At 39.4% G+C, this 26127-nt stretch overlaps 1 protein-coding gene across 1 annotated transcript in view; it reads left to right on the top strand.

Annotated features, from left to right (window-relative positions):
* frem2a (FRAS1 related extracellular matrix 2a) overlaps nucleotides 1–26127 on the top strand; it is a 119405-nt gene that overhangs the window by 43214 nt on the left and 50064 nt on the right. Inside the window, exons 5-6 of the mRNA XM_041800867.1 lie at nucleotides 14923–15153; nucleotides 25249–25374. Coding sequence (XP_041656801.1) covers nucleotides 14923–15153; nucleotides 25249–25374 — 357 coding nt within the window. The remainder of the gene's footprint in view (nucleotides 1–14922; nucleotides 15154–25248; nucleotides 25375–26127) is intronic.

Here is a 26127-nt window from a genome sequence, read left to right on the forward strand (position 1 = left end):
GTCATTTCTCAGTGTTCAGGCAAAGCAAAGCTGTATCCTTGAGTGATTCTTAATCACTTTGAGTGTCTTTGATTTGGAGGTTGAAACAGCAGGCTGACTGTCAGACATTCAGTGGTGCAAGGTTGTCTGTTTGAGTTCTTATAGTCTGCCTCTTCCAGCGTTATTGAGAGTAGAAAATGGATAAATTCACACCTGCATTTGTTGGCTGTAGTCTACGCAGCTGTGTCTGTTATGTCAAACACTTTCTAGACACTAGAGTGAAGGCAATGCATGTCAATACATCGTCACATTATTGTTAAGTGGTTTTATGCTGGGAGGACTGATGTGCATTGGCAGAGCGTTGCACTCTGCTTATGTAGAAAGACTTCAGAAGAGAAATTATTTGGTCAAAATATGTTACAGTTTTTGCAGGTATTACAAATTTTTGTCTGTGCCTATATGGTTCCAGAAAATGGTAGACAAAATCAACACAGCTGGGTGGAAGGCTCCATTTGTATTCATAAAGTCAAGTTCTTCCACACCAAACTCATCAAACCATGTCCTTCTAGTCCTTGCTTTGTGCACTAGAGCACAGCCATGTTGAAATAGTAAAGGGCCTTCCCCAAACTGTTGCTACAAAGTTGGAAGCATAGCATTTTCTAGAATGTCTTGGTATGCTGAAGCATTGAGATTGCTCTTCACTGGAGATAAGAGGCCTAGCCCAAACCCTGAAAAACAACCCCATACTATTATCCCTCCTCCATAACTTCACAGTTTACACAATGCAGTCAAGCAGGTAATGTTTTCTATGATCTGCCAAACTCAGACTCGCCCGTCTGACTGCTGAATCCCACTTTCCTCTGACGGATCTGTAACACTGTTTAAAAATTTCCATGTGCTTTATAATTCTTTATTTCAAGGAAATATCGTAGACAAAACATGCAGACAATGTGAAGGAATCCTGTCCTGACACAGGCAGCAGCTGCAGACCTGAAAACTGCCCTTGAAAAGACAAGTCAGATCGAGTCCTCTTCAACTATTGTCAGAAGTCCGGTCCCTACTTGATTTTGATTGGCAAGTGAGAAAGAAGTGTCATTGACAAGCACAATGCTGTTCTAAAAAAAGGATGGTTTTCAACTGAAAGCATGGCAAAGCTGGCATCGATCACAGTACCACACTTGAAGTCACTGAGACCTTCAGAACAACCCATTTTTTATCACAAATGGTTGCAAATGTAGATGTCATGGGTAGGTTCTGGAGTTTATAAAGCTTTGGCAGCAGGTCTGATGGAAACAATTCTGTAGTTAACAGGTGTGGCCGAATACTTTTGTCCATATAGTGTAGTCGTAAATTAGTCACGACATTGTCACATCATATTACTCTAATTTAATTTTGTCCATCTATTTTTTCCTCCTCAAGATCCTAACAATTAAACTCATAATAATTCAGTTCAGTTACTGTTGAAGAAATGAAAGTGACTCCAGAGAAAAAAAGAAATCTGCCTGAATTTCCCTGTGCTGGTTTGCTCATGAATGGCCAATCAGAGCATTTAGCTAAATTGGGCAGTTAATTCTCTTGTCACGGCAGATTATAGTTATGTCTACAAAGTTAGATACACATTAATCAATAAATTCAAAAATAAAGTTAGGATAATTCTGGTTGTAACACTCATTTTTTAAAATGAAGAAGAAAATGCCTTGTGCTGCAATTCTCTCATAGCCAGCCATAAACAAGCTGAGTATTTTAAAAAGCCTTCTGACCAACAGATGGAGGAGATTATGTGTCATATACAACAGCCTGGCAGGTTTTTGTGCCTCTGTGTGAGTGTTTGTGTCGGTTTTTGAGGTTAAAAGGATGATGATGTTGTCCCTGAACGTTCCTCTTAGCCCTGACTTTGTCATGCTTCAGCTCATTCGCAGTGGGACAGGCAGCAGCAGTAAGCAGCTTTTACTCTCTTCAACCTCTCATCATTATTCCGATCCTTGTTAATCGCTGGGTCAGGTGTTGTCATCACAGTGAAGCAGTTTATGAAAGCTTTAAGACTTATCTACCTGTGTGTGAGCCTGTGTGTGCCTCTCTGGAAGCTTTGTGTGTATCTCTCGGGCTCACATGAAAGCTTACGTTCTGACTCTCATCTCTTCACACAGTTGGTGTGTGAGCACCTGATTATCTCTGACCACAAGTATGACACATGCACAGACACTTTCAAGTCCGCCTGTTCAACCAACGTCTCACACGTCATGTTGACATTTTGATGCATCCATGTGAAATCACTTTCAATTTAGCCTGATATAACATAGGCAAAATATGTTAGAATGAAGCGTTTGATTGCATGGGTGCAGGGTTGAAATAGCATTAAAAGTAATAGTTACACCTTAAAGATCATATCTTGCACAAAGGCACCAACATTAATGTCATATCTGTATGAGCAGCACTCATCCAAGTTCATATTTCTATGCATTGGAGTCCATAAACCCAGTATGGGTCTGTTGAGGCACTGATGATGAAACATGGTCTAGTTTAGAGCAACACAGAATGAAAAACAGAAACTGATCAAAGTCTAATAACTTTCATAGATTTCAATTTGCTGGGCGGGTGCACAGAAGAATGGGAGCAAGAATGAACCAATAACAAGTGCAGCGACATACTCAAGGTGGACCAAAAAAAAGCAGCAACACAACACAATGTGCAATGCAATACAAGCCAATACTGCCACAACAATAATAGTGTTATTGATTGATGTTTAGTGTTAACTGAAGTCATTGAAAATGTAGTTTGAGTCACTCCAATGATCAAATATATTAAGATGAACTAAAGAAGTCAATTGTCTTGAACTTCATAAATGTTACAGTTACAAAGATTATACTGACCACCATGAAGTGGAGGTTATCAAGACAGGGGCTTATAAACGCTTAAATGTTCAAATGTTCACAAATTGAAAAGCAGTTAATAATGAAATGTCAGAGAGACAGGAAAAAGGTCATCAGAATGGCTTAGATTCCAAAGATATTGACAGTACATGAGATACAATATGATAATGGTATGGTAAGATATGATACTGTGTGATACAATATGATATGATACGTAACATACAATACGATACCATAAGATATGATACGATACTTGATGATACAATACAATGTGATATGATAATGTACGATACGATATGATAAAATACCATATGATCAATACTATATGATATGATACAATATGATACAATACGATACCATAGTATACAGCAGGCCTAATCAATTAGTGGACCAGGGGCCACATACGGCCCAGAACCAACCCCCAAGTGGCCCAGCCTGTGGTAATGCCAGAGATGCAGAGGGCAACCTGTTTCGCAAGCTTTCATAAATTCCCACAGAATTTCAGTCCGAGAATGCAACACTTCACGTTGCCTAGCAACAGTCCACCTACAATGCACTGCGCTGTTTTGAAGCGTGGCTATTGATGTTGACAGAAGTAGCCCCAAAAATACTGAGTATAAAACATGTCCTTTCCAACTGTAGCTACATCTGTGCAAATTTAGTTTGTATGCACTTTAAGATATGCCTGGGTAAGAAGTGACCAAAATTATTGTTTACAAAATTTTATTTTATTTTGTCTTTCTAGTTATTTTATTTTCATTCAAGTCAAAAATAAATTTCTTCTACCTCAGGTTATGTTCAAATTCAGCTCTGTTGTTGTGTTATTGTACACTTTTTCATGTGCTTTTGTCATGTTTCCAAATTTAAAAGGGAGGCTGTGAATAGAAATTGCATATTTTTCATCAAATTGATCTGTATTGGTTTGAAATTTCACATTACCAGCTGCTTACTGGGCGCCAAACAGGTCTGGCCCAGCTACATTTCTTGATTTTGAAATTTGGCCCAGTAGAATTTGTAATTAAATAGCCCTGGTATACGGAATCATATGTTACTATATGATACAGGACAAAATGATACGATGCAATATGATATGATTTGAAATGGTACGTCAGTCAGATACAAAATCGTATGAAGCAATATGGGATGGTGCAATATGAAACAAAATATTACAATGTGATGGGCCACAAAACGACATACAATGTCACATTGTTAAAATGTTGCAATCTCATTTAGCAGTTACTTTTGTCCAAAGCAATGCACATCTAAGAGTAAGTATAATACAAGCAAAGATCTACACAAGAGGAAACTACACCAAGTCCAGTTGGAAGAAGGTGTTGCCATGCAGTGTTAGAGGCAACACACATTGTGTATAGAAACAGTTTCTCTCCAAATAATAAACAGCAGTGAACCAGCTAACCATTAATGTGAGGCCATACATCATTACCATCAATAAAATTGTCTTCACCTACAAATGACCAAGGCACCAAGTGCTGGGTAGTTCACAAAGAGCTGGGCGCAAAACCCCCAGAAGTAGAGAGGGACTGTGCAAGCTAACTATATTAGGAGACTCATTCTACCAGTGGGGACAACAGCGGAGAAGAGTCTAGCTAAGTGCTTAGTGTTCTCTAAAGAGCTGGGTCTCTGGGACTCAGCTGATTAAAAGGCACTGGGTAGTTCATTCCACCACCAAGGGACAACAGAGGAGAAGAGTTGCCCTAATGACTTAAGGTCCTGATGGGATGGAGGTACCAGGTGCCCTTTGCTGGCTGAGAAGGAGTGTAGACCTGGATATGTGGTTTCTAGGGAAACAGACACAGTTTTAGTTTCTGCTTTAAGCAATGATTAAAGTAAAGTGTAGACCTGGATATGGTTTCTAGGGAAACAGACACAGTTTAAGTTTCTGCTTTAAGCAGTGATTAGAGTTTTAAATTTGATGTGAGCTGCAACTGGAAGCCAGAGAGATGAACAAATAAACTGGCAAGACTGAGCAGTCGAGGCCACATGAACCTTGAAGGTTAGCTGGTCATCAAGCGTGACACCTAGGTTTCAGGCAGATTTAGTGGGCAAGAGTATTTTTTAGCCAAGCCAGGTATTGATCTATGGTTGCATGGTGGGACTGGCTGGAATGATAATAAGTTCAGTCTTGTACAGGTTGTGCTCAAGGTGATGCTCCTTCATCCATTTAGAAATATCAGCCAAGCAGGATGAGATCGGGGCTGAGACAGTTGTGTCATCTGGTGGTAAGGAGAGGAAAAGTTGTGTATCATCTGCATGGCAGTGATAATAAAAGCAGTGTGAGTAGATGTTTGCACCAAGTGAGGTAGTGCAATCAAAATATGATCCAATTTGTGACAATAGGATACAATATGATTCTATTTACGAGGACATGCAACTATTTGGCACAAAAGGTTACCATACAATTGGATGTGACGTGATAACCTTATGACATGACAAGACATGAAACGTTACAACACGATACGATAAATAAACTTCAATACAACATGGTGTGGCAAGGAAATACCGGGCCAAATATCCTGGACATGCATTGTTACACTGCCATGATAATTTCAGTATTACTGTACTCCCCCCAACACATAACACTGTACACTGCTTCATCACTTATTTCACTTCATCTGAGTCATTTTTCCATTGCAGTATTTTTAAGTTGGACCAAACAACAACTCCATTACTGATGCTTTCCCACACTATGTGCAAGGTGAGTTTGTATGAGGTGTGTTAATGAAGGTTATCAGCAGGCATGAGCAAAGATCAATAAATACAACAAAAACAGAGCTGTAAGCAGAAAGATAATTAATGATGGAAGGAATCCATTAATTATAAAAAGATGAGAAAATTAAGAAGAGAAAGGAAAAATAAAGCCCCTCATACTGTAGGAACTGGGTGCAGAAGTGAACTCTGTGTGTGCAGAAAGATAGATTTAAGGATTACATTTGATTAGACAGGCAGTGTTAGGGGGTGGACAAGCAGCGGGAAAGACAGCCGGAGGTGTTTTCAGAAGTTTGCTGCCATTGCAAAGGTAAGCTAATGAAAGCTGCTGTGGTGCGAGGCCATGCTGGAGGACAGCTGTTATACATGTCCATCACAACAGGAAGTACAGGTAGAGAGGATCAGTGAGGAGAGAACGTAGAGATAAGATCAAGGTTCAAAGACGCCCCCGCAGAGCTGAGCTCCGGCTGAACGGGGCCAGGGAGTGTGGGGGGATCAGATCGGATGCTCCTCCGTTGATTTACAGAATTACTCCTCAGTTTCTCGCAACAAAGGCTGTGCACAACTACGATAACAACCCTCAGCTCATTCCTTCATGGGTGTGTGCCCTCTGCCTCCTGCTGTGTTCTCTTCTAATCAAGTTGCTTTTTCCTGCTATGTCTTCTGTGTGTGACACAGCCCACTTAACCTTTGTCACCTCTTCTATTTCATTTGTAATCTCTTCACATGTCAGTTCAACTCAGGAGATTACTCACTTTTTTTATTGGCTTTTCGTACAACGGATAACAAGAGAAGACTCCCTGCAACAGCTCCTAAGGAGAAAAATATAAATAAAGCAACAGAAACTTAAGCAAACAAAATATGCCATGAAAAGCATTAAAAGATACTTTAACATATGCTGCAAAAACCCCTCGTAATGCGAAGTTAATAAAAATGATCAAACCCAGTAGAGTATTTCTGTAGCCAGCCCTGATGATTACTGTGTGGAAATATAACACTTAAACTCTACACATCTCATTCTTCTTTGCAAAACTGCTCAAGCTCTGTCAGGTTGTATGGGGACCAGACATAAACAGCCCTTTTCAGTTTCAGCCACAAATTCTCTGTTGGACTGAGGTCTGGGCTTTGACTCAGCCACTCCAGAACATTCACCTTGTTGTCTTTCAACCGTTTCTGTGTAGTTTTCTTTGCATGCTATGGGCCATTGTCTTGCTGGAAAATAAATCTTCTCCCAAGCCGTAGTTCACTTGCAGACTGATTAAAATTGTCCAAGATTTTCCCATATTTTGCCTCATTCAGTTTACCCTCTACCTTTACAAGCCTTCCTGGGCTGGTTGCTGAGAAGCATCCCCACAGCATAATGCTGCCACCACTGTGCCTCACAGTGGGAATGGTGTGTTTCTGATGATGTGCTTGTCTTCCAGGTAGCCAAAAGCACCATTTTGGTCTCATCAGACCAAAGAACTTTCTTCCACTTACGCATTTCTTCCCACTGCCTTTTGGCAAACTTTAGTCAAGAATAAATATGAGTATTCTTCAACAAGGACTTTCACTTTGCCACTCTCCCATAAAGCTTTGATTGATGAAGAACCCCGGCGACAGTTGTTACATGCAGAGTCTCTCCCATCTCAGCTGCTGAAGCTTGTAACTCCTTCACAGTAGTCATAGGTGTCTTGTTGGCTTCTCTCTCTAGTCTCCTTCTTGCACGGGCCCTTAGTTTGTGAGGACAGCCTGATCCAGGCAGATTTACACATGTGCCATATTCCTCCTATTTGTTGATGATGTATTGAACTGATCTCTGGGGGATGTTCAGTGCTTTGGAAAAAAAATGTATCCATCCTCTGACTTTTCAGTTACCTTTCCTTTGAGTTGCTTGGAGTGTTCTTCTGTCTTGATGGTGTAATGGTAGCCAGGAATGCTGATTCCCTCTGATGTCACATTGACAGGAAAGGGATGAACATGAGGCCTTACAAACTTTACTTGTCACCTCTTAAACCTCCTCAGTTCATCCTTAAATCATTGTCAACATTTGTGCAAAGTTTGAAAAAAAAAAAAAAAAACATATATTTTTGACCTTGTTAACCAATAATTTTGTATTTTACCTCATATTTTCAACTCCAAACTTTGACTTCCTAATCCCATAGTTTGACCTTTAGACCCACAATTTAAAATTTTGAATCATATTTCGACTTTTTTTTCATGATTACAAATTTTATTTCATATTTTGACCTTTTAAACTCATGATTTTGACTTTCTTTCTAATACATTTGCCTTTAAAAAATTATTTTTCCATTTCATGTTTTGACCTTTTTGAACTAATAAATTTACTTTTCTCAGATTGTAAGGCTTTAAACTTATCTTTTTAACTTTTTAAATGTCAAAATCATTTATCATCAGTGCTACGTTTTGGGTTTTTTTTTTCATATTCTATTACTGGTGAAATAAGGTTGACAGTTTTTGGTTAAAAAGGTGACCCTCTTAGGCTCTCAGGTTAGACCTGAATCCAGGATCCAGCCCCTGCTGTGATTGAGATTGTCACACCCGCCTTAAAGCATTTCTGGGACAGCTCTTGACATATCTTTTGATACAAGTTTAAATACTTTTTTTTCTGTAATTAATTTTACTATAAATTAAGTCACAACAAAGGAATAAACATGAGTCCTGATGACCTTGATGTTTTACCTCCAAAATCAAAGTCAGTTTAACCTTTAGTCAGACTAGACATCTGTGCAAAGTTTGAAGAAAATCCCTCAAAGAGTTCTTGAGATACTGCATTCACAAGGCCATGGCTCCTCATCATGCCCTCGCACTGACTTATAACCCTGGGTGCGCCATAGGCAGTGTCATATATTCTCCCTCCACCCACTCATAATTAATCCATCTACCTTCTCTTCTTCCTCACTTGCTCCAGTAATTCTCTTGTTCCCTGTTTGTTCTCACTCTTGTCTTCTATTTTTCAACTTCCTCTCATAAGACTTCCTTCTCCACATATTCCTCTTCATTTCCTCTCCCCTCTCTTTTCTATCCTGTCTGCTCTAATATGACAGACCCCATGGGGAAACAAGATAGAATTGAATTCTCATTCTTCTTCTTTTCCCTCCTTGCATAATTCCTAGCTCATTCCTTGAAGACTCTTTTTCTTCCTCCCCCCTCTTGGCGCTGTCCTTTTCGCTGGTCTGTCCTTGCACTGAGAGATAAATTGAGGATAGTTAACAAGGTTTGCATTGGCCAGGTTAATCATCTCCTGTGGGATCTTCCCCAGCCTCATTATTGTGTCCAAGCTGGTAGATGGGGGGATAATGTAATATCGCCAAGAGAGAATAGAAACCGTCGCCCTTCGAACTTTTTTTTCTAAAGATTTCCAGTTTAGCTTTCTTGGTGTGAAATGACCTTTATGTATAATGAACATAAAAGGAGCTGCAATCATAAAGTGTTGGATGAAGTGCATTTCTTACGCTCAGCCAAACACAGCTTATTATGGCATTTGTTTCCAGTGAGAGATAAACCACAGCACAGAGGAAAAGAAAGGGAAGTTTGCACCTAGAAACAAAACTTTGTGACTATATGTGACTGATACAGAAACATAAACATGAGGATCTGTTGCTCTGAGGAACACAGATCAAAAGCCCTCTGGTGGGTATATTTCCACCCGCAGGGAAGGAGCTTCAATATGACCTAAGGCGAGGCGTGCCTTCTCTCCCCAGGGGGTCCAGCAAAGAAGCTCCACCCTTTTAAGATCAACAGTTCCTCTAGGTTGAAGACATCTTTGTGTGCGTGTGAGTTTTTTTGATGTGAATTGACTGATCATAAGGATAGAATGGATGAAGAGATAGTATCGATAAAAACATCCTGACTTTTCTTTATCACCTCATTTTTTCAGCCAGTTTCATTTTGGTACTCAATGTATAAGCCATTATTGTTGGTGGAGGCCTTTTTTTCAAATCTATGAACAGGAGATACAATGGAAATTATCCAAAGCACACACCAATGGTGGAATGTTTGTGTATTATTACATCCCCAGTAGTGATGTAATAATACCGGGGGATCGAATCCCAGTCTTGGTGCTGTTAAGTGCATGTCCTCCCCCAAGCCCTCTCTCCCCATATTACCTGTCTGTCTTCAGATGTCCTGTGTTAATAAAGGGAAAATAGAAACCCTTTTTAAAAGGGTAACTCATAACAGATTAATTATAGTTGCAAAAGTAATGCATTCTGCTTGTTCTGAAAAAAGTATGTATGTTTTCAGATTGCTTTGTAACATTTTACCCCAATACTGTACATGGCAGCCTGCTTTACCCGCTGCATAGGTTAACACTGCCATGTACAATTTTATCCAACTCCCTAGTCAGCCTGTTAACCTACTCGCAAAATGACTCGTGGGTTGCCTTGTTAGTCATAAATAGTCGTTAATAAAAGTCGTAAGTGAATTGTAGGTCACATGGATGTTTCACACTGGCGCACCTCTAGGGATGTTCCTAAGCAAAAAATTTCCCATCCCATTAAACACAAATTGCACTTGCATTTAGCTGACTAGTCCAAAGTCAAATAAATATATTCTGTAAACCAATTTCACACTGCAATGGTAAAACAACTACACGCTGTAACCGTAGAACGTTGGTTAACAGAATGTGGCTAATGCTAGCTGTTAGCCAACGTCTTTCCCACAGGAGGATATCGATGCTATCAGTTAGCAGTTGTTATAACATTACTAGCTACGATAGTCTAAGAACAAAAACAGTCATGGACTTCCTTGGAACAGTGAGGAGGTCGCATGCTCAATTGGCATTTTGGCAGATGTGCATATTTATCAAATGTCTGACACCGCTCACAAAATACAGGAGTTAACAAACTCGTAAATCAGCACATGAATGAGAGGATCTTTCACTGCTCAGCTGGTGTTTTATTCTAACTTCAGACCATGTTAACTAATTTACAATGGCGTTTGAATTTTAGTGGAGCATATTACTTGATGAGCAAGTTTTTGGATTATGACTACAAAATAAACAAAGAGGCAGTTATGATTGCTCTTGCCATATTCAACTTCTGAATTAAACTGTAATTCAACTGAATTACAGCATACCTGCAAACACTCCTATTTTCCCTGGGTTTCTCCTTATTTTAATCAATTTAAATCCACATTTATGATTTTCATTTGCCTTCTATATTTGTAATTGTTATACATGTTTTTTTTCCATCAACGATGTTTGTGTAGACATCGGATTTTTGAGAACAAAAATCAAGTCTGTTTGTTATTCCTTCCAGACATTGTTGAATTCCTGATGCATTTTATCAGGTGCAGAACGCAGCCATATCGGTTGTGTTTTTGGCTGAGGATACCAAAGTTGCCAGATCATATATGAATCCTATTACAATCCACAACTACAGTAGATAATTTTTCAACATCTCTGTACCTGTGAACTGGCAACCCACAACCTGATTAACTCTTTTTCTTTTGTTCTTTTTTCCAGCCCACACTTCTATCTGTTTCCATGTTCTGTATTGTTATAATACAACATAATTTATAATTTATATAATAATCAGCACTCACATATCTTGGTAACAGCGGGTTAGTATTTTTTAGTTTTTTTTTTTCCTCCGAAACACCTTCTAACTCCTGAAAACAGGCATTTGTTCTCAGAGTGTACAGTCATTAGATAAGAGTCGATGGTTGTAGGATTTTATCTGGCAACATGGTTGACCATCTTCTTTAGTCTTCCTCATTGAAAGTACGAACAGTGAACTCTCTCACTCCACAGTTTGTCCTTTTAAAAACAGAGCAGCAATAACGTCTGTTTTCTTTGGACCCTGGTGACCCTCTGTAACATCACAGCCTAGCTGAATTTTATATTTCTACAAGAGAAACTGAAAAACTTTAATAGAAAATTGCCACAAATATTGAAGAGTACATTTTGTTCTTCTAGAGAAGGTAGATTTTGTGAAGAGGGAGTGAATTTGAAGGTTTTTTTTTAACACTCACCTTAAGGTTTTATGAACACATTTCCTTATTTTGAACAGCAACTGTTACACAGAACATGACTTTTAAGGATGCAGCTATTTCACAATAAGGTGCTATTGATTAATTCACTTCTTCTTGTATCCACTTTTGCCACCCAGGATTGTACAACCCTAGATAAGAACACTTGACCCAGGTTAAACTGACAGGACCACTCAGCAAATGAACCAAAAGTTGTTCTGGCTGAACTTCCATTAGTAACACTGTACATTTCTCAGAAAGCCTTGCAGCAGCCTTGTGAGAGGAGGATATTTTATGACTTCTATCACTGTAGCAGCAGAGAGAAAGAGCATCATCTTCTTTTACTGGTGAGAAAAGAATAAGAAGAAGTCTGGATATGAAAAAAATGAAATTAATAAATGTGGTGTGTTTAATAAGCTGCAGGCTAAAGTCAAGACAGTTACTAGCTTTTATATTATAGTATCATGGTTAGCAAAGGTTCTCATGAATCATCTCATTTATCTGGACATTTGTCTAGAACTAGTGCAAACAACAAGTTGAGACAGAAGGATTTGCCGGACTTTTAGTGTACAATTGATTAGTTACCAAATGTACTGTATGCAAGAATACACTGAAACCTTATTGGACCGGAGTCCTGTATGTATATTCCTATATTCATGTAAAAATGTATATGTGGCTGTGGTAAAGAAGAAGTTACTTGTTATTATTGTTATAAATATTATATTCTTTCAACAGATGATTTTGTTAAGAGATGTGGATGTGAGATTAAGTACAGCACAAGCAAGGATCTAAACAGAGAGGAACAACATAAGTAAGCGCTATAAAATGTCTAAAGTCCGATCAGACACAAGTGCTGCCATGCAGTATTCCAGGCAATACACAGGATGCATTTTTAAATCGCATTATTATAGCTTTAAAGCACTTTTCCAGTTGTCTGACTACCCAAGGTGCTTTTTACACTTCAGGTCTTTCTCAGACATTCACATCACATTCACACTCTGATGGCAAAAGCTGCTATGTGAAGTGGCCATCAGCGTAAACTAATCCCTTTTACACATATTTTATACAGGCTATTATGTACCAGTTATCATCAACTGGAGGCCCGGGGGCCACATCAGGCCTCTCCATGGCTTCCCACCCGGCCCCCAGAGGATATTTTAATAATTGAGAAGGAATAAATATGGCATGTGATTTTTTAACTTCTTTTCTTATGCTTAAATAAAACCTTCAACTTAACATTTCAAACAAAAAGCAAATAGGTATTGTATTTCTGCAATTTTGTATGGAAAAAAAATCTAATTCCTGCTTTGATCAAAGCTGCATTCTTTAAGGCTCTTTGAGAGTGCAATTTTCCTTTCTGTGAATCTACATCAAATATCTGTTTCCTGCATGTGTATCTGACCAATCACGACACAACTTATTAGCATCAAACTCAGTGATCAGGATGGTTTCAGAAATATATAGCTAAAATATCTCAATCGCTCTCTTGTGGCTGACTTCAGTATACTGTAGGTGATAAGTATATAAGAGGTGATAAGTATATTGCCTCAATGTTAAAAGCTTAAAGTTCCATTCATTTTTAATGAAAAAAATGCATATTTACAAGAATATGTTGATTCAACCAAAATACTGATTTTAGTATAGTTTATTTCAATGACGGCCCCCACAGTGTCTGTCAAGAAAAAAGCTGGCCCCTGTGTGAATGAAGTTAATGACCCCTGTTTGGTTGAGAGCCCTAGCTACAACTGAACCACAGTCATGTGCTACACTAAATGGACAAAAGTATTTGGCCACCTGACCATTACACAAACAGGGTTTGTAATGACATTGTAATAAAATACATGTACTTTAATATAGAGTTGGCCCACTATGCAGCTAAAACAGCCTCCACTCTTCTTGGAAAGCTTTCCACAAGATTTTGGTGTGTTTTTGTTGGAATTTATGCCCATTCATCCTACAGAGCATTTGTGAGGTCAGGCACTTTTGTTTGACAGGAAGATCTGTCTCACAGTCTCCATTCTAGCGCATCCTAAAGGTGCTCCATGGGGTTGAGATCAGGGTTCTGTGCGGGCCAGTCAAGTTCCTCCATCAAACCACATGGTCCTTGCTTTGTGCACAAAGTTGGAAGCATAGCATTGTCCAAAATGTCTTGGTATGCTAAGGCATTTAGATTGACCTTTACTGAAGTTAAGGGGCCTAGCCCAAACCCTGAAAAACAGCCCCATACCATTTCTCCACAGAACATGTTTCTACTGCTCCACAGTCCACTGTCTCTGTACTTTACATCACTCCATTGGGCTTTGTGCATGTGGCTGCTTGGCCATGAAAACCCATTCCATGAAGCTCCAGTCACATACTTATCATGCTCACATTAATGCCATACCCTTCTAAATAAAATATAGATAAGCATCAAGCAAATAATTTGTTGTAGCTGAATTCTTTTACGTAGAATTGCTGTTAGCTTTGCTTAATAATACCCAGACTGTGTAGAGGCCTCCAAAGTTACATCTTCCACACTATCTCTAGATTAGTGAATGAACTGATCACCAAAGGTCCTCACATGTACATTGTAATGAATGAGCACAGCTGCTTAAATTTTGCATACAATGCCCTGCTCCTAGTTGGTACAGTAGGTATGCATGATCTAATGCATCCAGTCTCATCTGCATATGTTTTCCACCTTCTATCTGTGTTTGTGCGAGCTTTGTGCAGGAAAAAAAAGAAAACAAATCCTTTGTATTTGCAGGCGCATGCATCATCAGCCTGACTCTGCTCACCTTGCTCTCATGAGGAGCTGTGAATGTAGACAAAGGGAATAAACAGCCTGTTTCTGAGTGTAATACATCTTTGTATGGGTAATGCCACCTGGATTTTATTGATGTGCTTTTGATGTGAAACCCAGTAGTGCCAGTAAGCTCTTCTACTTTAAGGAAAGTGCATCGACAAGCACGAATGCTAGATGGATCTTTGTGAGGAGGAATCACATGAAAGAGCTGCTATTAATGAAATGAGAGACATTAGGAGAGAAATGGAGGTGACACTCACATGCATAATCGATCTTTGGGAAATAATCATGGTAGCTAATCCATCTCAGTAAGGTGGAATCTGCTTATTTAAATGCTTCAGTCACAATTTCATTTCACACATTCCTGAGGCACTGCAAGTGATCAGTGAAGAAAAATAGACCAGACGCTCCTTTTCTCACCACTTTCCGAGCAACATTAAAGGGTGTGAATATCTAATCTGTTTTTCATCTGCTTCTCTTTCCTATCTGTCACACTTTCATGGTCGCTTTCTTTGTTTTGTCTACCTGTCGGTCTGGCCTTTTACTTCCTCTTTATCTAAACTGTCTGTCACGTTCTGTATCTTCCAGGAATTGGCACCCAAGACGGCAGTGCAAAGACAGATGAGGATTTCAAGGGCAAATCCCAGAGGCAGGTCCAGTTTAACCCTGGGCAGACCACGGCCACATGGAGGGTTCGGATCCTGACTGATGGGAAGTATGAGCAGGCTGAGACCTTCCAGATTTTGCTGTCAGAGCCAGTGATGGGGGTGATGGAGTTTCCTGCTACGGCAACAGTTGAGATCCTGGATCCTAATGATGGTCAGTACTGTAATGCAATGCAACAAGTAATGCAATGCAACAGAGTATACTACTACATTTTTTTACACCAACATAATTCAGACTTTTTCCTGGCAGCCCACTAGTAACATTTCCAGAAGTCTGGTTGAGGCAATGTGTCAAAACAGCCTGGAATATTCAGGAAAATTCAACATAAGTAAGAGGAAAGGGGTGGTAGTATTTAAATCATGTAACCAGCGTGATCCTCATGTGTGTTAGGAAGCTGCTTCATAACAGCAGGGTCTCTTAAACTTGCTCATACTGTGAATACGCCCAATAATGCAGTGATATAAGACAAGAACAGACATGTCTTTACTCTAATACATCATTCTTTCAATTCTGTAGCTTCTTTTTAAAGTTACTAGAACCTCTGACCACTTTGTTCAATAAAACCCCGGATACATGGGGATTTAGTCGGAAGGTTGATCAGCTCAGGTTGAAATCTTGGTGTTTTGATTTAACTTAGCTCTAGCAGAGGTGCCAGCGAGTGTACAGAGCAACTGTGTTTACAGCTGCTTCTCCGTCCTCGTTTATCACCACAGCCCACTTCTTTTACTCATCTAGGGCTTTAAACAAGCAAGTCATAAGTAAAAACACACCTATTAACGGTTGTTTAAGCTGTTACAAGATGAATTGCTGTAGCAATGGGCTCAAGTGAAACTTAGTTGATCCATTACAGTACAGTGCTTGTGTTAAAACTCCAGACAGGCCGACATAGACGTTTTGCAAAGCGAGCACACTTGCTGTTTGTCATTTACATTAAACCTGAAGAGGAGAGAACACATTGTAGCTCATTACTGCGCTTCATGTTTATTACAAACACAAATGGGTGACGTTGTTGAGCTGTTGTCTGCTATGCTAACAGTGGCATCACCTATGCCTCGTGTATGCACTACAACACAACACATGCGTTTAAACCATTAATGACAGTGTTGCAAAAACCAATCTGTGGCATATATTTTCAAACAGTCTGGCGGCAGACCGCTCATCTCTTACAGACACTCTTACGGACTATTCATCTGAGACGCCGTCTATTTCAGAACAGAAGTGCCGTAATTTGCCGGTATAGTGTTTTAGGTTGTTTTGTTTTTTTTTATTTAATTAAGCGTTATTCATAAACAAAGTGTTGCAGTTGCATTCATGAAATAACCATATTGCAAACGTTATAGACTAAGCTATATTTCATGAATAAAACAGAGGGAAAGGTCAGCGGTCTAATCAGGGGTTAAATTTTGTACCTGTTTTAGAAGTGATTACACAAACAGTGGCTCGCTTTAGCTTTGGTGAAAGTTAGCATCGCTATGCTAGATAGATGCATTTATGTAGCTAATTTAACTTTGAGAATGTCAGCTTTAGCAAATGTAGCTGAGGCTAATGTAGCTGATAGAGAGCGTACCTATGTAGCTTATGCAGCTGCTTTGTGAGCTCAGTTTTAGCTAGCTGTTTTCTATGTAGCTTATGCAGCTTACAGAGCTGTACAGGCTTTTTTAGCCTCGTAAGAATGTTTTTATGGGGAACAAGCTTTTTCCTGTAAGAAGCCTGTTTACTCTGCTTTATTAGATGTATTTTTTTTTTAACTGGGTTTTAGTATTTTTTTAATACTCAGTGCCCCCGAGACCCCATTTTTCACCCAGTTTTAGTCATTAAAAAGTCTTGACATTTAAGTCTTAACTTTGAGTCCTATCGTTTGTTCTCTTGCCTGAATCTGGTGCCACTACTAGTACTTGTCTCTTTCATGCCGGCTAAATTAAACCTGCTTTATACACCTTTCCTGAGTTTACATAATTCTGGGTTCTGAGTCAAATGAACACTTTAGAAAGTGTTTTTTTTTTTTTTAGATATCTTAAAGTGTTATTTTTTAACACTCAGTGGTGGTTACATCTTAAAGTGTTCTTTTAACAAAATACTGTGTTATTTCCTCCAAATTGGTTGTAAGTCGGATGTATTTTTAATTAAATTATTTACACTATGCCAATTTAAAATCATAATATAAATATATTGCCATAGGGCCCTGAGTTGCATGCCTGCACTACCCTGTTTATGGAGTCGGAGACCACCCACTCCCACAGTCAGAAAGTGACCAACTTAGTAGAAACTACACTCATGGTGCAGAAGTGTTTAACATTAAAAATAATAATTCACAATTCAACAGGAGCAAAGAAATCCCAACAGTGATCACTGTACAACAGGCAAAATCTAAAATCAGCTAAACATCTAAAAACATCAGAAAGAAAAGATAACTTCAACACTGAAAGCCATTTACTCTGAACAGACTTTGAATTACACTTTGAGAGTTAAAAACAACTCCTTATTCAACATTCCAGTTTTTGCTGTGCAGGGAGCTGACCAATCAGAGGAAAGTGGGCTTGTAGGTTCTGAAATTGGCTGTGGCAGAATAAGGAGTGAATGGAGGATTTTTACAGACACTAGTGTGAGATAATTAGATTTTTGTGACTTTTAAATCCTGCAAATCTACTCCACACAGTAGGTTTTACTGAGGGAGAACATAAAGCTTGAAATGAGCATAATATATCCTCGAAGCTTCCCTGCAGTCTATATGATAGTTATGTTTGGCTCCACAGGGTGTTAGATTTCAGCTCTGACAGTTAATTGCCAAAGTTTCCTTAAAAGAGTTCAGAAGTTAAACTTGATTTGAGACTGTGTGCCATCTCAGATAAGTATGAAACATACAGAGCAAAGACATCATTTCTTCTTCTTTTTCTCTCTTAAAATAGGTCATTTATTTAGCTTGGTGCCACTTAATATTTATGAATGATAACCGAAAATCAAGCAGTCTCTATGGACAAACTATTAAAGGGATTGAAATTCAAGATGGTTGAGTTTTTACATCAACAGGGACAAGTGAATGGGTCTAAGATAAATATTTATTGTATCAGATGATGTGATAATTAAGGCTTGTCAGAAAATCTCCGATGCTTAGACTCTGCAGGGAGATTTTATGGATGTATATTTTGCTAAGTTAGAAGACATGTAGGGTATGTCATAATGCAAATGGATAAATCTGTCAAGCTGATAAGAACAGCTGATACCTCGACTGACAGCTCCAGCAGAAAGCTATAGCTAGCAGGAGAGCACTGAATACAGGATGATGCAGGAAACAAGCAACAGGCCCAGCATATAAAATATAGTGACTTTTTTTTTTTTACACCCAAAGCAGAAGTGTTTGCTTTTCCCACCTCAGTACACAAATATGATGACAGCAGCTACAGTGAAGTTTCTGACACTGTTAATGCTCACCACACAAAATCCCACCTGCCACTCAAGTATTCCTGGAATAAAGCACAGAACAAAATATAGGCAGTCCTTTGCTGCTGAAGACATTTGTCATGTGATGCATCAGTCAACTTGGCACACAGAATGAAGATGTCAATATCAACAAGCCGACTGTAGATCTGATCTCCAGTCCTGCTAAATATGGCCTCAGGTAAGGAATAGAGATAGGGATTTGACTTGACAGCCAGGAGACAATTAGGGATGTGGATGGTGCATTTTTCATCATTTTCTCACATTTTCATCATGTATGGAGAAAATTTTGACTGTTCCCAAATTTAACGAAATAGAGGAATTATAAAACTCTGTGATTTTTTTAAAATTCATTTATCCAAATTTAAAGCTGTTAGGGAATCTCCTTCAGCCCTGAGCAGCATTGACAGCTGCACTTTGAGGAGCAAATGTAACCAACATCATGTAAGTTAACCTATTATTTAAAAAAAACCTCAACATTTTATGGCCCCTTTCAATATCTCATGTAGCTACTAAGTCCCGTCACACACTAGATGATTTTTCATCTTTAATCCTGTGAACGTACACACCAGACAACTCAGCTGGATTGTCAGATCACTGGAAAAGTACAAAGTACGAAAAGTGGGTATGATCCAGCTGGTGATGCCACCTCGTCTGCTCGCTTTCATTGGTTGTTGTGAGTGCTCTGTCAGAGGCACTCAGATCTAGAATTGCAAATATCAAACTTGGATTCGCCCCCATGACTGTCGGTGAAGGTAAATCTTGTCTCAAATGGGGCTTAAAATCCTGTAGTGCTTTATGTAGCCAGTTTAAACCAAATGATTACATCAGTGCCTAAAAAATGTTTTTACCTTTTATTGATTTTTTATTAATCATGATCATTATAAGTAGGTTTTTCTGACAAAAAACCTCTTTAATGTCAATGTGAGAGCAGATTTCTACAAAGTAATGTTAATTAGATAAAAATACATAAAAAATAATAAACAATAAATGAATAGATAAATAAGGGACCTAACAGTTGGTGAAATGGGGATTGCCTGAGGGCAGTGAATGTTTCTCCATTGATTGTGGTATAAAGACACCTGTGTCCAATCAGTATTCCTGGCTACCATAACACCATGGAGACAAAAGAACACTCCAAGCAACTTTGATATAAAAAGTAGAGGTGTGACCCCTTGGACAAATTGCAATGTTTTGCTTTGTTTTACCTTTATTTTACCAAGTTTGTTCAGCTAAATGCTACTAGGCTAAATATTACACACTGCACCTTTAAACTTGCGCTTTATGAATCTTAGTATATGTTAAGTTGTGACCAATGCCATGCATGAGAAATGTTTTACTAAACACTTGAACACTTGACTAAAGCACTGATGATGTTTTATTTCATAAAATCCAATACAACAATAAGAAGAATGGAAACTGAGTTTAATTGCTTATTTATTTGTCCAGTTTCAGTTACGTCAAATTTAACCATAACTGCCTAAAGGCTCATTTATGCTCTGTATCTGCACAGATACAGACAGAGCTTTTGGTCCCCACTCTGTATTCATTTTGTCCATTTTTCGTTTGTTCTCCCCAAGCTCATGGATAAAACCAAACGTTGCAGGACCATTGGAAATCATTTGGGCAGTGTTGAGCAATAAAGCCAACAGTTCAACCCAAAGTGGCAAAGCACAACGAAGAAGAATCATTTGAAAAAGGGCTGAACTTAATCAAGTTTCTAAAGGAAATATCGCTATTGAGTGAGTTGTTGGGAAATACAAACATATCAAGGATGTTAGCTCATATGGGCATGCGTAAGGAATGAGTACAAAAAGACCAGGATAACTGATTAGAAGATGGTAAATATCAAACTGTGGAAAAGGGGGCATTTCTGTATTTCCAAAAAACTGAATTGCAGACTTGTTCCAAGTGCGCCACTGGTTAAGTTTTCCTGCGTTCCGCCGGCCTAAGGTTGTCGATCCCTCGTCCAGACTATTCATATTACTGTAGAAAAGTTAATAATTGGTCAAACGCTCATTAAAAAGTACAGAAGTTGTCTTTTACACCAAGAGGTCTGTAAGGCTTACTCTCTAAATAGCTTCTAATCTGCCACTTTCATTCTCCACTTTCTTTGTGTTGTTGGCTGCAAATTGAAATGTTAATGGATTATTGAGCAGTGCGACAAACTGTCTGCCCTCCTCCATCACGGCTTGATTTACTTTACTGCAGCTTTTAAATCCATTTTTTTTCCCACGTATGCATTATCGCTATCCTCTGTGCAACTTTTAAAATAATTATAGCTGTGCGACAAAGATGGAAACACCGAAGCTTCCATTACAGTGCCACACAGCAGCCACTCTCCTCTCTCTCCCACTTCATTTGTCTCCTCGTTGGGTCGCTTTCGCTATGTTGTGATCCCTCTCTCACATCCTCCCTGCTCAATCTATCCTCCCCTGTGGGTTAATTATGGTGTGTGTGGAGGACAGGGGCTGTTTTGTTTTCTGTCGTCTCAGGGGGTTTGTCTAACGTGACAGAGATGTGCCACTCTGTGCTATAATGGGCCTGTGAAGCTTCAGCTATGCCTGTTGCATTAGTTGTACTCCAGCTTCTGCCTTTAATGATGAAAACTGGCTATCTGGTCTTCTGCTTTAGCCTGGAGATTGCCTCCCCATGAGGATGAGTTAGTTAGGCTAATAGGTTGAGAGGAGGAGAGGGGACCACTAAGCCTTAACCAAAAGCCAAATTAAATCCAGCATAATATGTGGAGTTCATCCTAACGGCTGCTTGGAAACTGTGTTTGTCTGTTTAAGTGCCTGGAGCTTATCTTTAGTGTTGTTTTTGTTGGTTGTAGTTGTAAGAAAGCGTGCACTCTAACACCCTTCTGTGGGTTAGCATGGTGCTGCTTTGATTAATAAAAAGAAGCGTGCTTGTCCTGTGGCATGATTTGCCACTGGTTCACCCGCTGTTAGAGCTCAGCACACAAACTGTTTAATTACAGTGTGAAAGCTTAGCTTTTCTCCTGCAAAACTTTATGACATTCTTTCATATATAATCCATGCACAGTGCTTACTAAAGATGAAGGTGGCAGCCTGCTGTTCGACTGTTTGCTGCTAGCAGTAGCTGCCTTCTTGCTACTTTCAGTGATATCTTTCTTTTTTCCTCTGCAGACAGGACGCTATACATCAGTAGAGCTCTTATCCAACTGCAAGGTTGTTCCACAAAGTGATGAAGAGCTGGTTTCTGTCTGTGAAATCTCATGGCCAATGCTGTTATACACATCCTTATGGTATTCTAAGTGCTTTGTCTCAGTTAGACAGGTGTAGGCTGCACTAAACAAGGAGATACAGTATAATGCTGCTGGTTCAGCAAGGGTTTAGTTAGATTTACAATAACAAAGATAAGTAAATCCTTCATCATATAATATATTTGAACCTGCAGTGGCAACTGAGGTTCATAGTCACAAGAAAAAAAATATGCTCTCTCTTAATGGGCTTGTGCTTATATTTATTTCCATTCTGTAAACTAGAGACTAGTGTTATGGCACTTAACCTAACATGCCAGATAGACTGAGTCATATCCATTATATATTTCTTATCCATCTGGAATAGTCTATACACCATATTTGTAAAGGGCAAGGCAAAAAAAATCTAGAAAGGTGATTGGATGAACATTTTGTCACATTCATTACAGGCCAATCAGAGTGTCAAAATATTAAAGGTAAAAGACATGTGCCACCCCGTTAAGTAAACTATATGTAATATAAGCTCAACAGTCAGACATTGTAGCTGTTCACTATCAGTGGAGCCAGGTGCGTAATTGAACTCAATCAGTCGATCTTTGTTTGTAAAGCGCCAATCCATAACCAAAGTTATCTCAGACACTTCACAAAGAGGGTAGGTATGGACTGTACTCCTTGATGTATTATCATAAAGACCCAATGCTAATCACCATGAGCTCAGCGCTAGTTTTATTTACCATTGTTACATTGGCAAGATAAACCTTGCCTTTAATGGGCATAAACCTCGAGCAGAACCACACTCCTGTTAACAGCCAATCTACTGAAGCTGTGCTGAGGTTGGAAAGTGGTAGGGGTGTAGGGGGGTGCCTAAGCCTGAGCAACACATCTTATCCATCAAGGAAAGATTTAGTGTGTTTTTTGCTCTTCTTTAAATGAAGAAATATTGTTCAGTTCTGATAAAATTTCCTCTATGTACATCCATGCTAATCTCTTCACTGTAAGCCATTGTTTACTGGCTTGCAGTACAGTTAAACCACACCCATATCTCCTGCCTTGTTCCTGTCAAAAAACACTGGTTGGTTGGTTCATTCAGTCTCAGACCAGGAATAAATGAAACTTTTTACAGCATGGATCTGCTTGATGGCAGACATGGAATCTGGGCAGCTTTGCAACATCACAGGCCACTGACTTTAACCAGTGACAAATCTGTAGCACTGCAGACTATAGAGATATTGAGAAACTAATTTTAATTCTCTAAACTTAAATGTACACCTATGAATTTTTGTACAGAAGTAGTTATAATTACTTCTCACTAGGGATCCATGATGTTGGATTTCTGCCAATTTCCAATATGCCAGTATTTCAAGGTAAGGTAGCTTCATGTGTACCTGTTGGTAGATTTAATTATAACTGCACCCCATGTCTTTTAAAAACAAGAGCATAGAGCCACACCAAAAGCTTGTCTGGGCAGAAAAGATGTGTTTACAGTCTCCCGACTGACCTTGTCATCTATTTTATTCACCATTATTAACAATCTAGGGCAGCGGAGCATGCGTATTGCAATTGCTTAAAAAAAAAAAATTCAAGTCCTGCCCTCCCCAAACACTTTCTATGGGAGCTTTCCCAGATGAATATGAAATATATTAATGCTGCGGATATATGAAACAGTCTATCTGCTGTGTCGAGTTAGGAGAAAAGCTGTTGAAAGGGGTTTTCCTGGTTCACCTTGTGAGTAATCCCAGAATAAAGGTTTGAGGCGCAAACCAGGAAAGTCACTTTTAACCGCTTTTCTACCTAATGTGACTGAGAATCATCCATGAAAACAAACTGGTGAATTACTGTTTGGTAAATACACTTTTTGGAGTTTTTATCAAATAGAGACCTCATTAAAAAAAGCAGTAAGCAGAAGAGGCGGGCGGAGCTTAGCAGCTCACAATCTCTTTTGTTTTTCTTTCGTCTGAGAGCCTGCTGGTGGCTAAATATGCATACTGTGAGTTGAAGGAAACATGTCTTATCACTTAGTCAAATAGATTGAGTCAACACAATCATGAAGCTCATTCTGTTAGCCCACTGATAGCCATTTCCATTATGTGATCGCAAATGAATTAAAGTCCATCTATGAGAAATTGCATCCCCCATAGAGAATAATACACCAACTGCCACTGACTATTCGTCCATTAAGGTTGTAATGTTTTCTATAAATTATATTTATGCATTAAGCTGATGGCTGAAACTAATTTTTCAAGCTGTAAACTTAATAACCAAAACAAACCATTAGAAATATCATACATAGAATATTTATGAGCTATATTTTTGTTTTATTTGTTGGCAGGGTAAAAGCAAGATCAGGTGCAGGTTTTGACTTCATAACACCTGCTGTAAATGCTTGTGCATTTTTTTCCTCACTATGAATGTTTTAAGATGACTCCACGGGCTTTCCTCCAGGAGGTGAACTTGGCTGAAAAATTTGCTTTTTTTAAATCCCAGGTGCACAAGAAGAGAAAAGTAGGGGGTGAAAATGTGAAAAGAAGCTTAAGGAAAGGTGCAGATGTGCGGAGAGTGAGAATAAAGTCCAGGTATCGGTGCGTATTCAGGAGCGTTTGTCTGTAATAGGTAAGCAGTGGGCCCTAATCCCCTGCTATGAGTCCCTGTAGCCCCCTGGGGAGTGACAGATTGTGGGCAGTGACAGAAAAAAGGAATGGAAGCGAGGGGAGATTGAGAGAACGATTTAGGGAGGGTTACTGTAAGAGGAGAGAAATGTTTGACCCCCCTGTGGTGTGTGAGATTGTTTTATGTTGATGACTCCAGGCTCAAAGAATCATCTCAGGTGTGGATGTCTTTTTACTCCGGTTGTTGAATCGCCAGATCTGTTGCTTTCTGAGACTTCAGCCCTTTTGTTCGCCATTTCAATGGAAGCTTTTGCTGCACAAGCGAGCCACAAGTATCCTTAAGCTCCCATCATTCATGCACTCCTTGAAAAACGGACCAGGGAAAGAGGGGAAAAGGTTGCAGAGATATGGGTTGCGAATAAGCTCAGTCCACTCTGTTTATATTTTTATTGGTCCCTCAGCGTCTGTGCAAAACAGCTCCAACATTTATTGTTTCTGTAATGCCTGTAAGTCCTCCTCTGTGATAGATGATGCTCTCACTGGCTCTCAGTCTCTCTCTCAATCACAAACTCCCCTCAAAGACAAAGAGAGGAGAGTTTGGCTGACCCCTCTGTGTATATCTGAGTGGATGTGTAAAACTCCCAGCTGATTCACTCAGGAGCTTCAATGTGTAATTGTCTGTGACACACCAGGCAGCGAGAGAAACTTCCAGAGGGGGTCTCTTTGAAGAGCACCTCTGGTTGCATTAAACCCACCCCAAAAAAAATCTGTGATGGAGTTAGTTTTGAATATGAATAAACACACCACAGGAACTCCACTTCAATAGATCTTTTTTTTTTTTTTTTAGAGTTGGTTGTGCAGAGGCAGAACAAAAGCCTGTATCCTTGACGGCCTAATGTGGATTTTTGCAGATTGTTATACATATCATTACCCTTTTCCTTTTCCTGACTCCCACTGCTTGTTCTCTTTTTCTCCTGCACACAGAGTCGACCGTGTTCTTTCCTGAGCAGATGCACTCAGTGGAGGAGGATGTCGGGGAGCTTTTCATCCCGGTGCACCGCAGCGGAGACATCAGCCAGGAGCTCATGGTGGTCTGCTACACACAGCAGGGTATGGACTTGCCTTTTTTCACCTCATCTCACCCGCTTAGCCTCATCATACCCCTCCTGCCTGTCTCATTGATGGTCAGGCTGCTCATAACACTCGCTGAATGTTGTTTTTGAAAGCTTCTGTGAGGAGTTTTTAGCCGGTCATGAAACAAGCTAAAATTAATCCTGGTGTCTCTTTATCACCTCATCAAAGCAGGCAAAAACACTGGAAAGAAGATTAGTTTTTGGTTATTTTCATACTCCTTGCCTTTGCCACTGGGCAAGTGTCTATTTCTTATTTTTCAGTTTTAGAGATACATCTCAAATTGTCCATGATTCATTTAAGATAAAAGGGGTGAGATTTTTTTTGTGATTTAAAGAAAGTACTTAGCCATGTACAGGACAAGATAAGCAAAGAGATAATTGTGACACCTTATCTACAAGGGGCACCATAATCAACACATCTCTGGAGCTTTATGAGTCGAGTAATTAATAGACTCAAGTTTGAAGAATTATCCAAAAAACTGAAGCCCTGCATGGGCCTCTGTTCTTAATCCCGCTCCTGCCTGCTGGATTTCTGACCATTGTCACCTGCTCCTGCAGTGTGTACCATCTACTCCTGCCCTCACCCAAAGCAGGTGTGTCCAATCCTGCCCACATTCCACATGGATTCTGATAGATCCATGTTAAATGTTCAGAATAACAGATTGATTATTGCATCTGTGCGCTGATAGGCCAACAGCACAAAAGGGGAGCATGAAAGCAGTGCCTTTTG

This window comes from Cheilinus undulatus, linkage group 12 (genome assembly GCF_018320785.1).
Source record: "Cheilinus undulatus linkage group 12, ASM1832078v1, whole genome shotgun sequence".
Classification (NCBI taxonomy): Eukaryota; Metazoa; Chordata; class Actinopteri; order Labriformes; family Labridae; genus Cheilinus; species Cheilinus undulatus.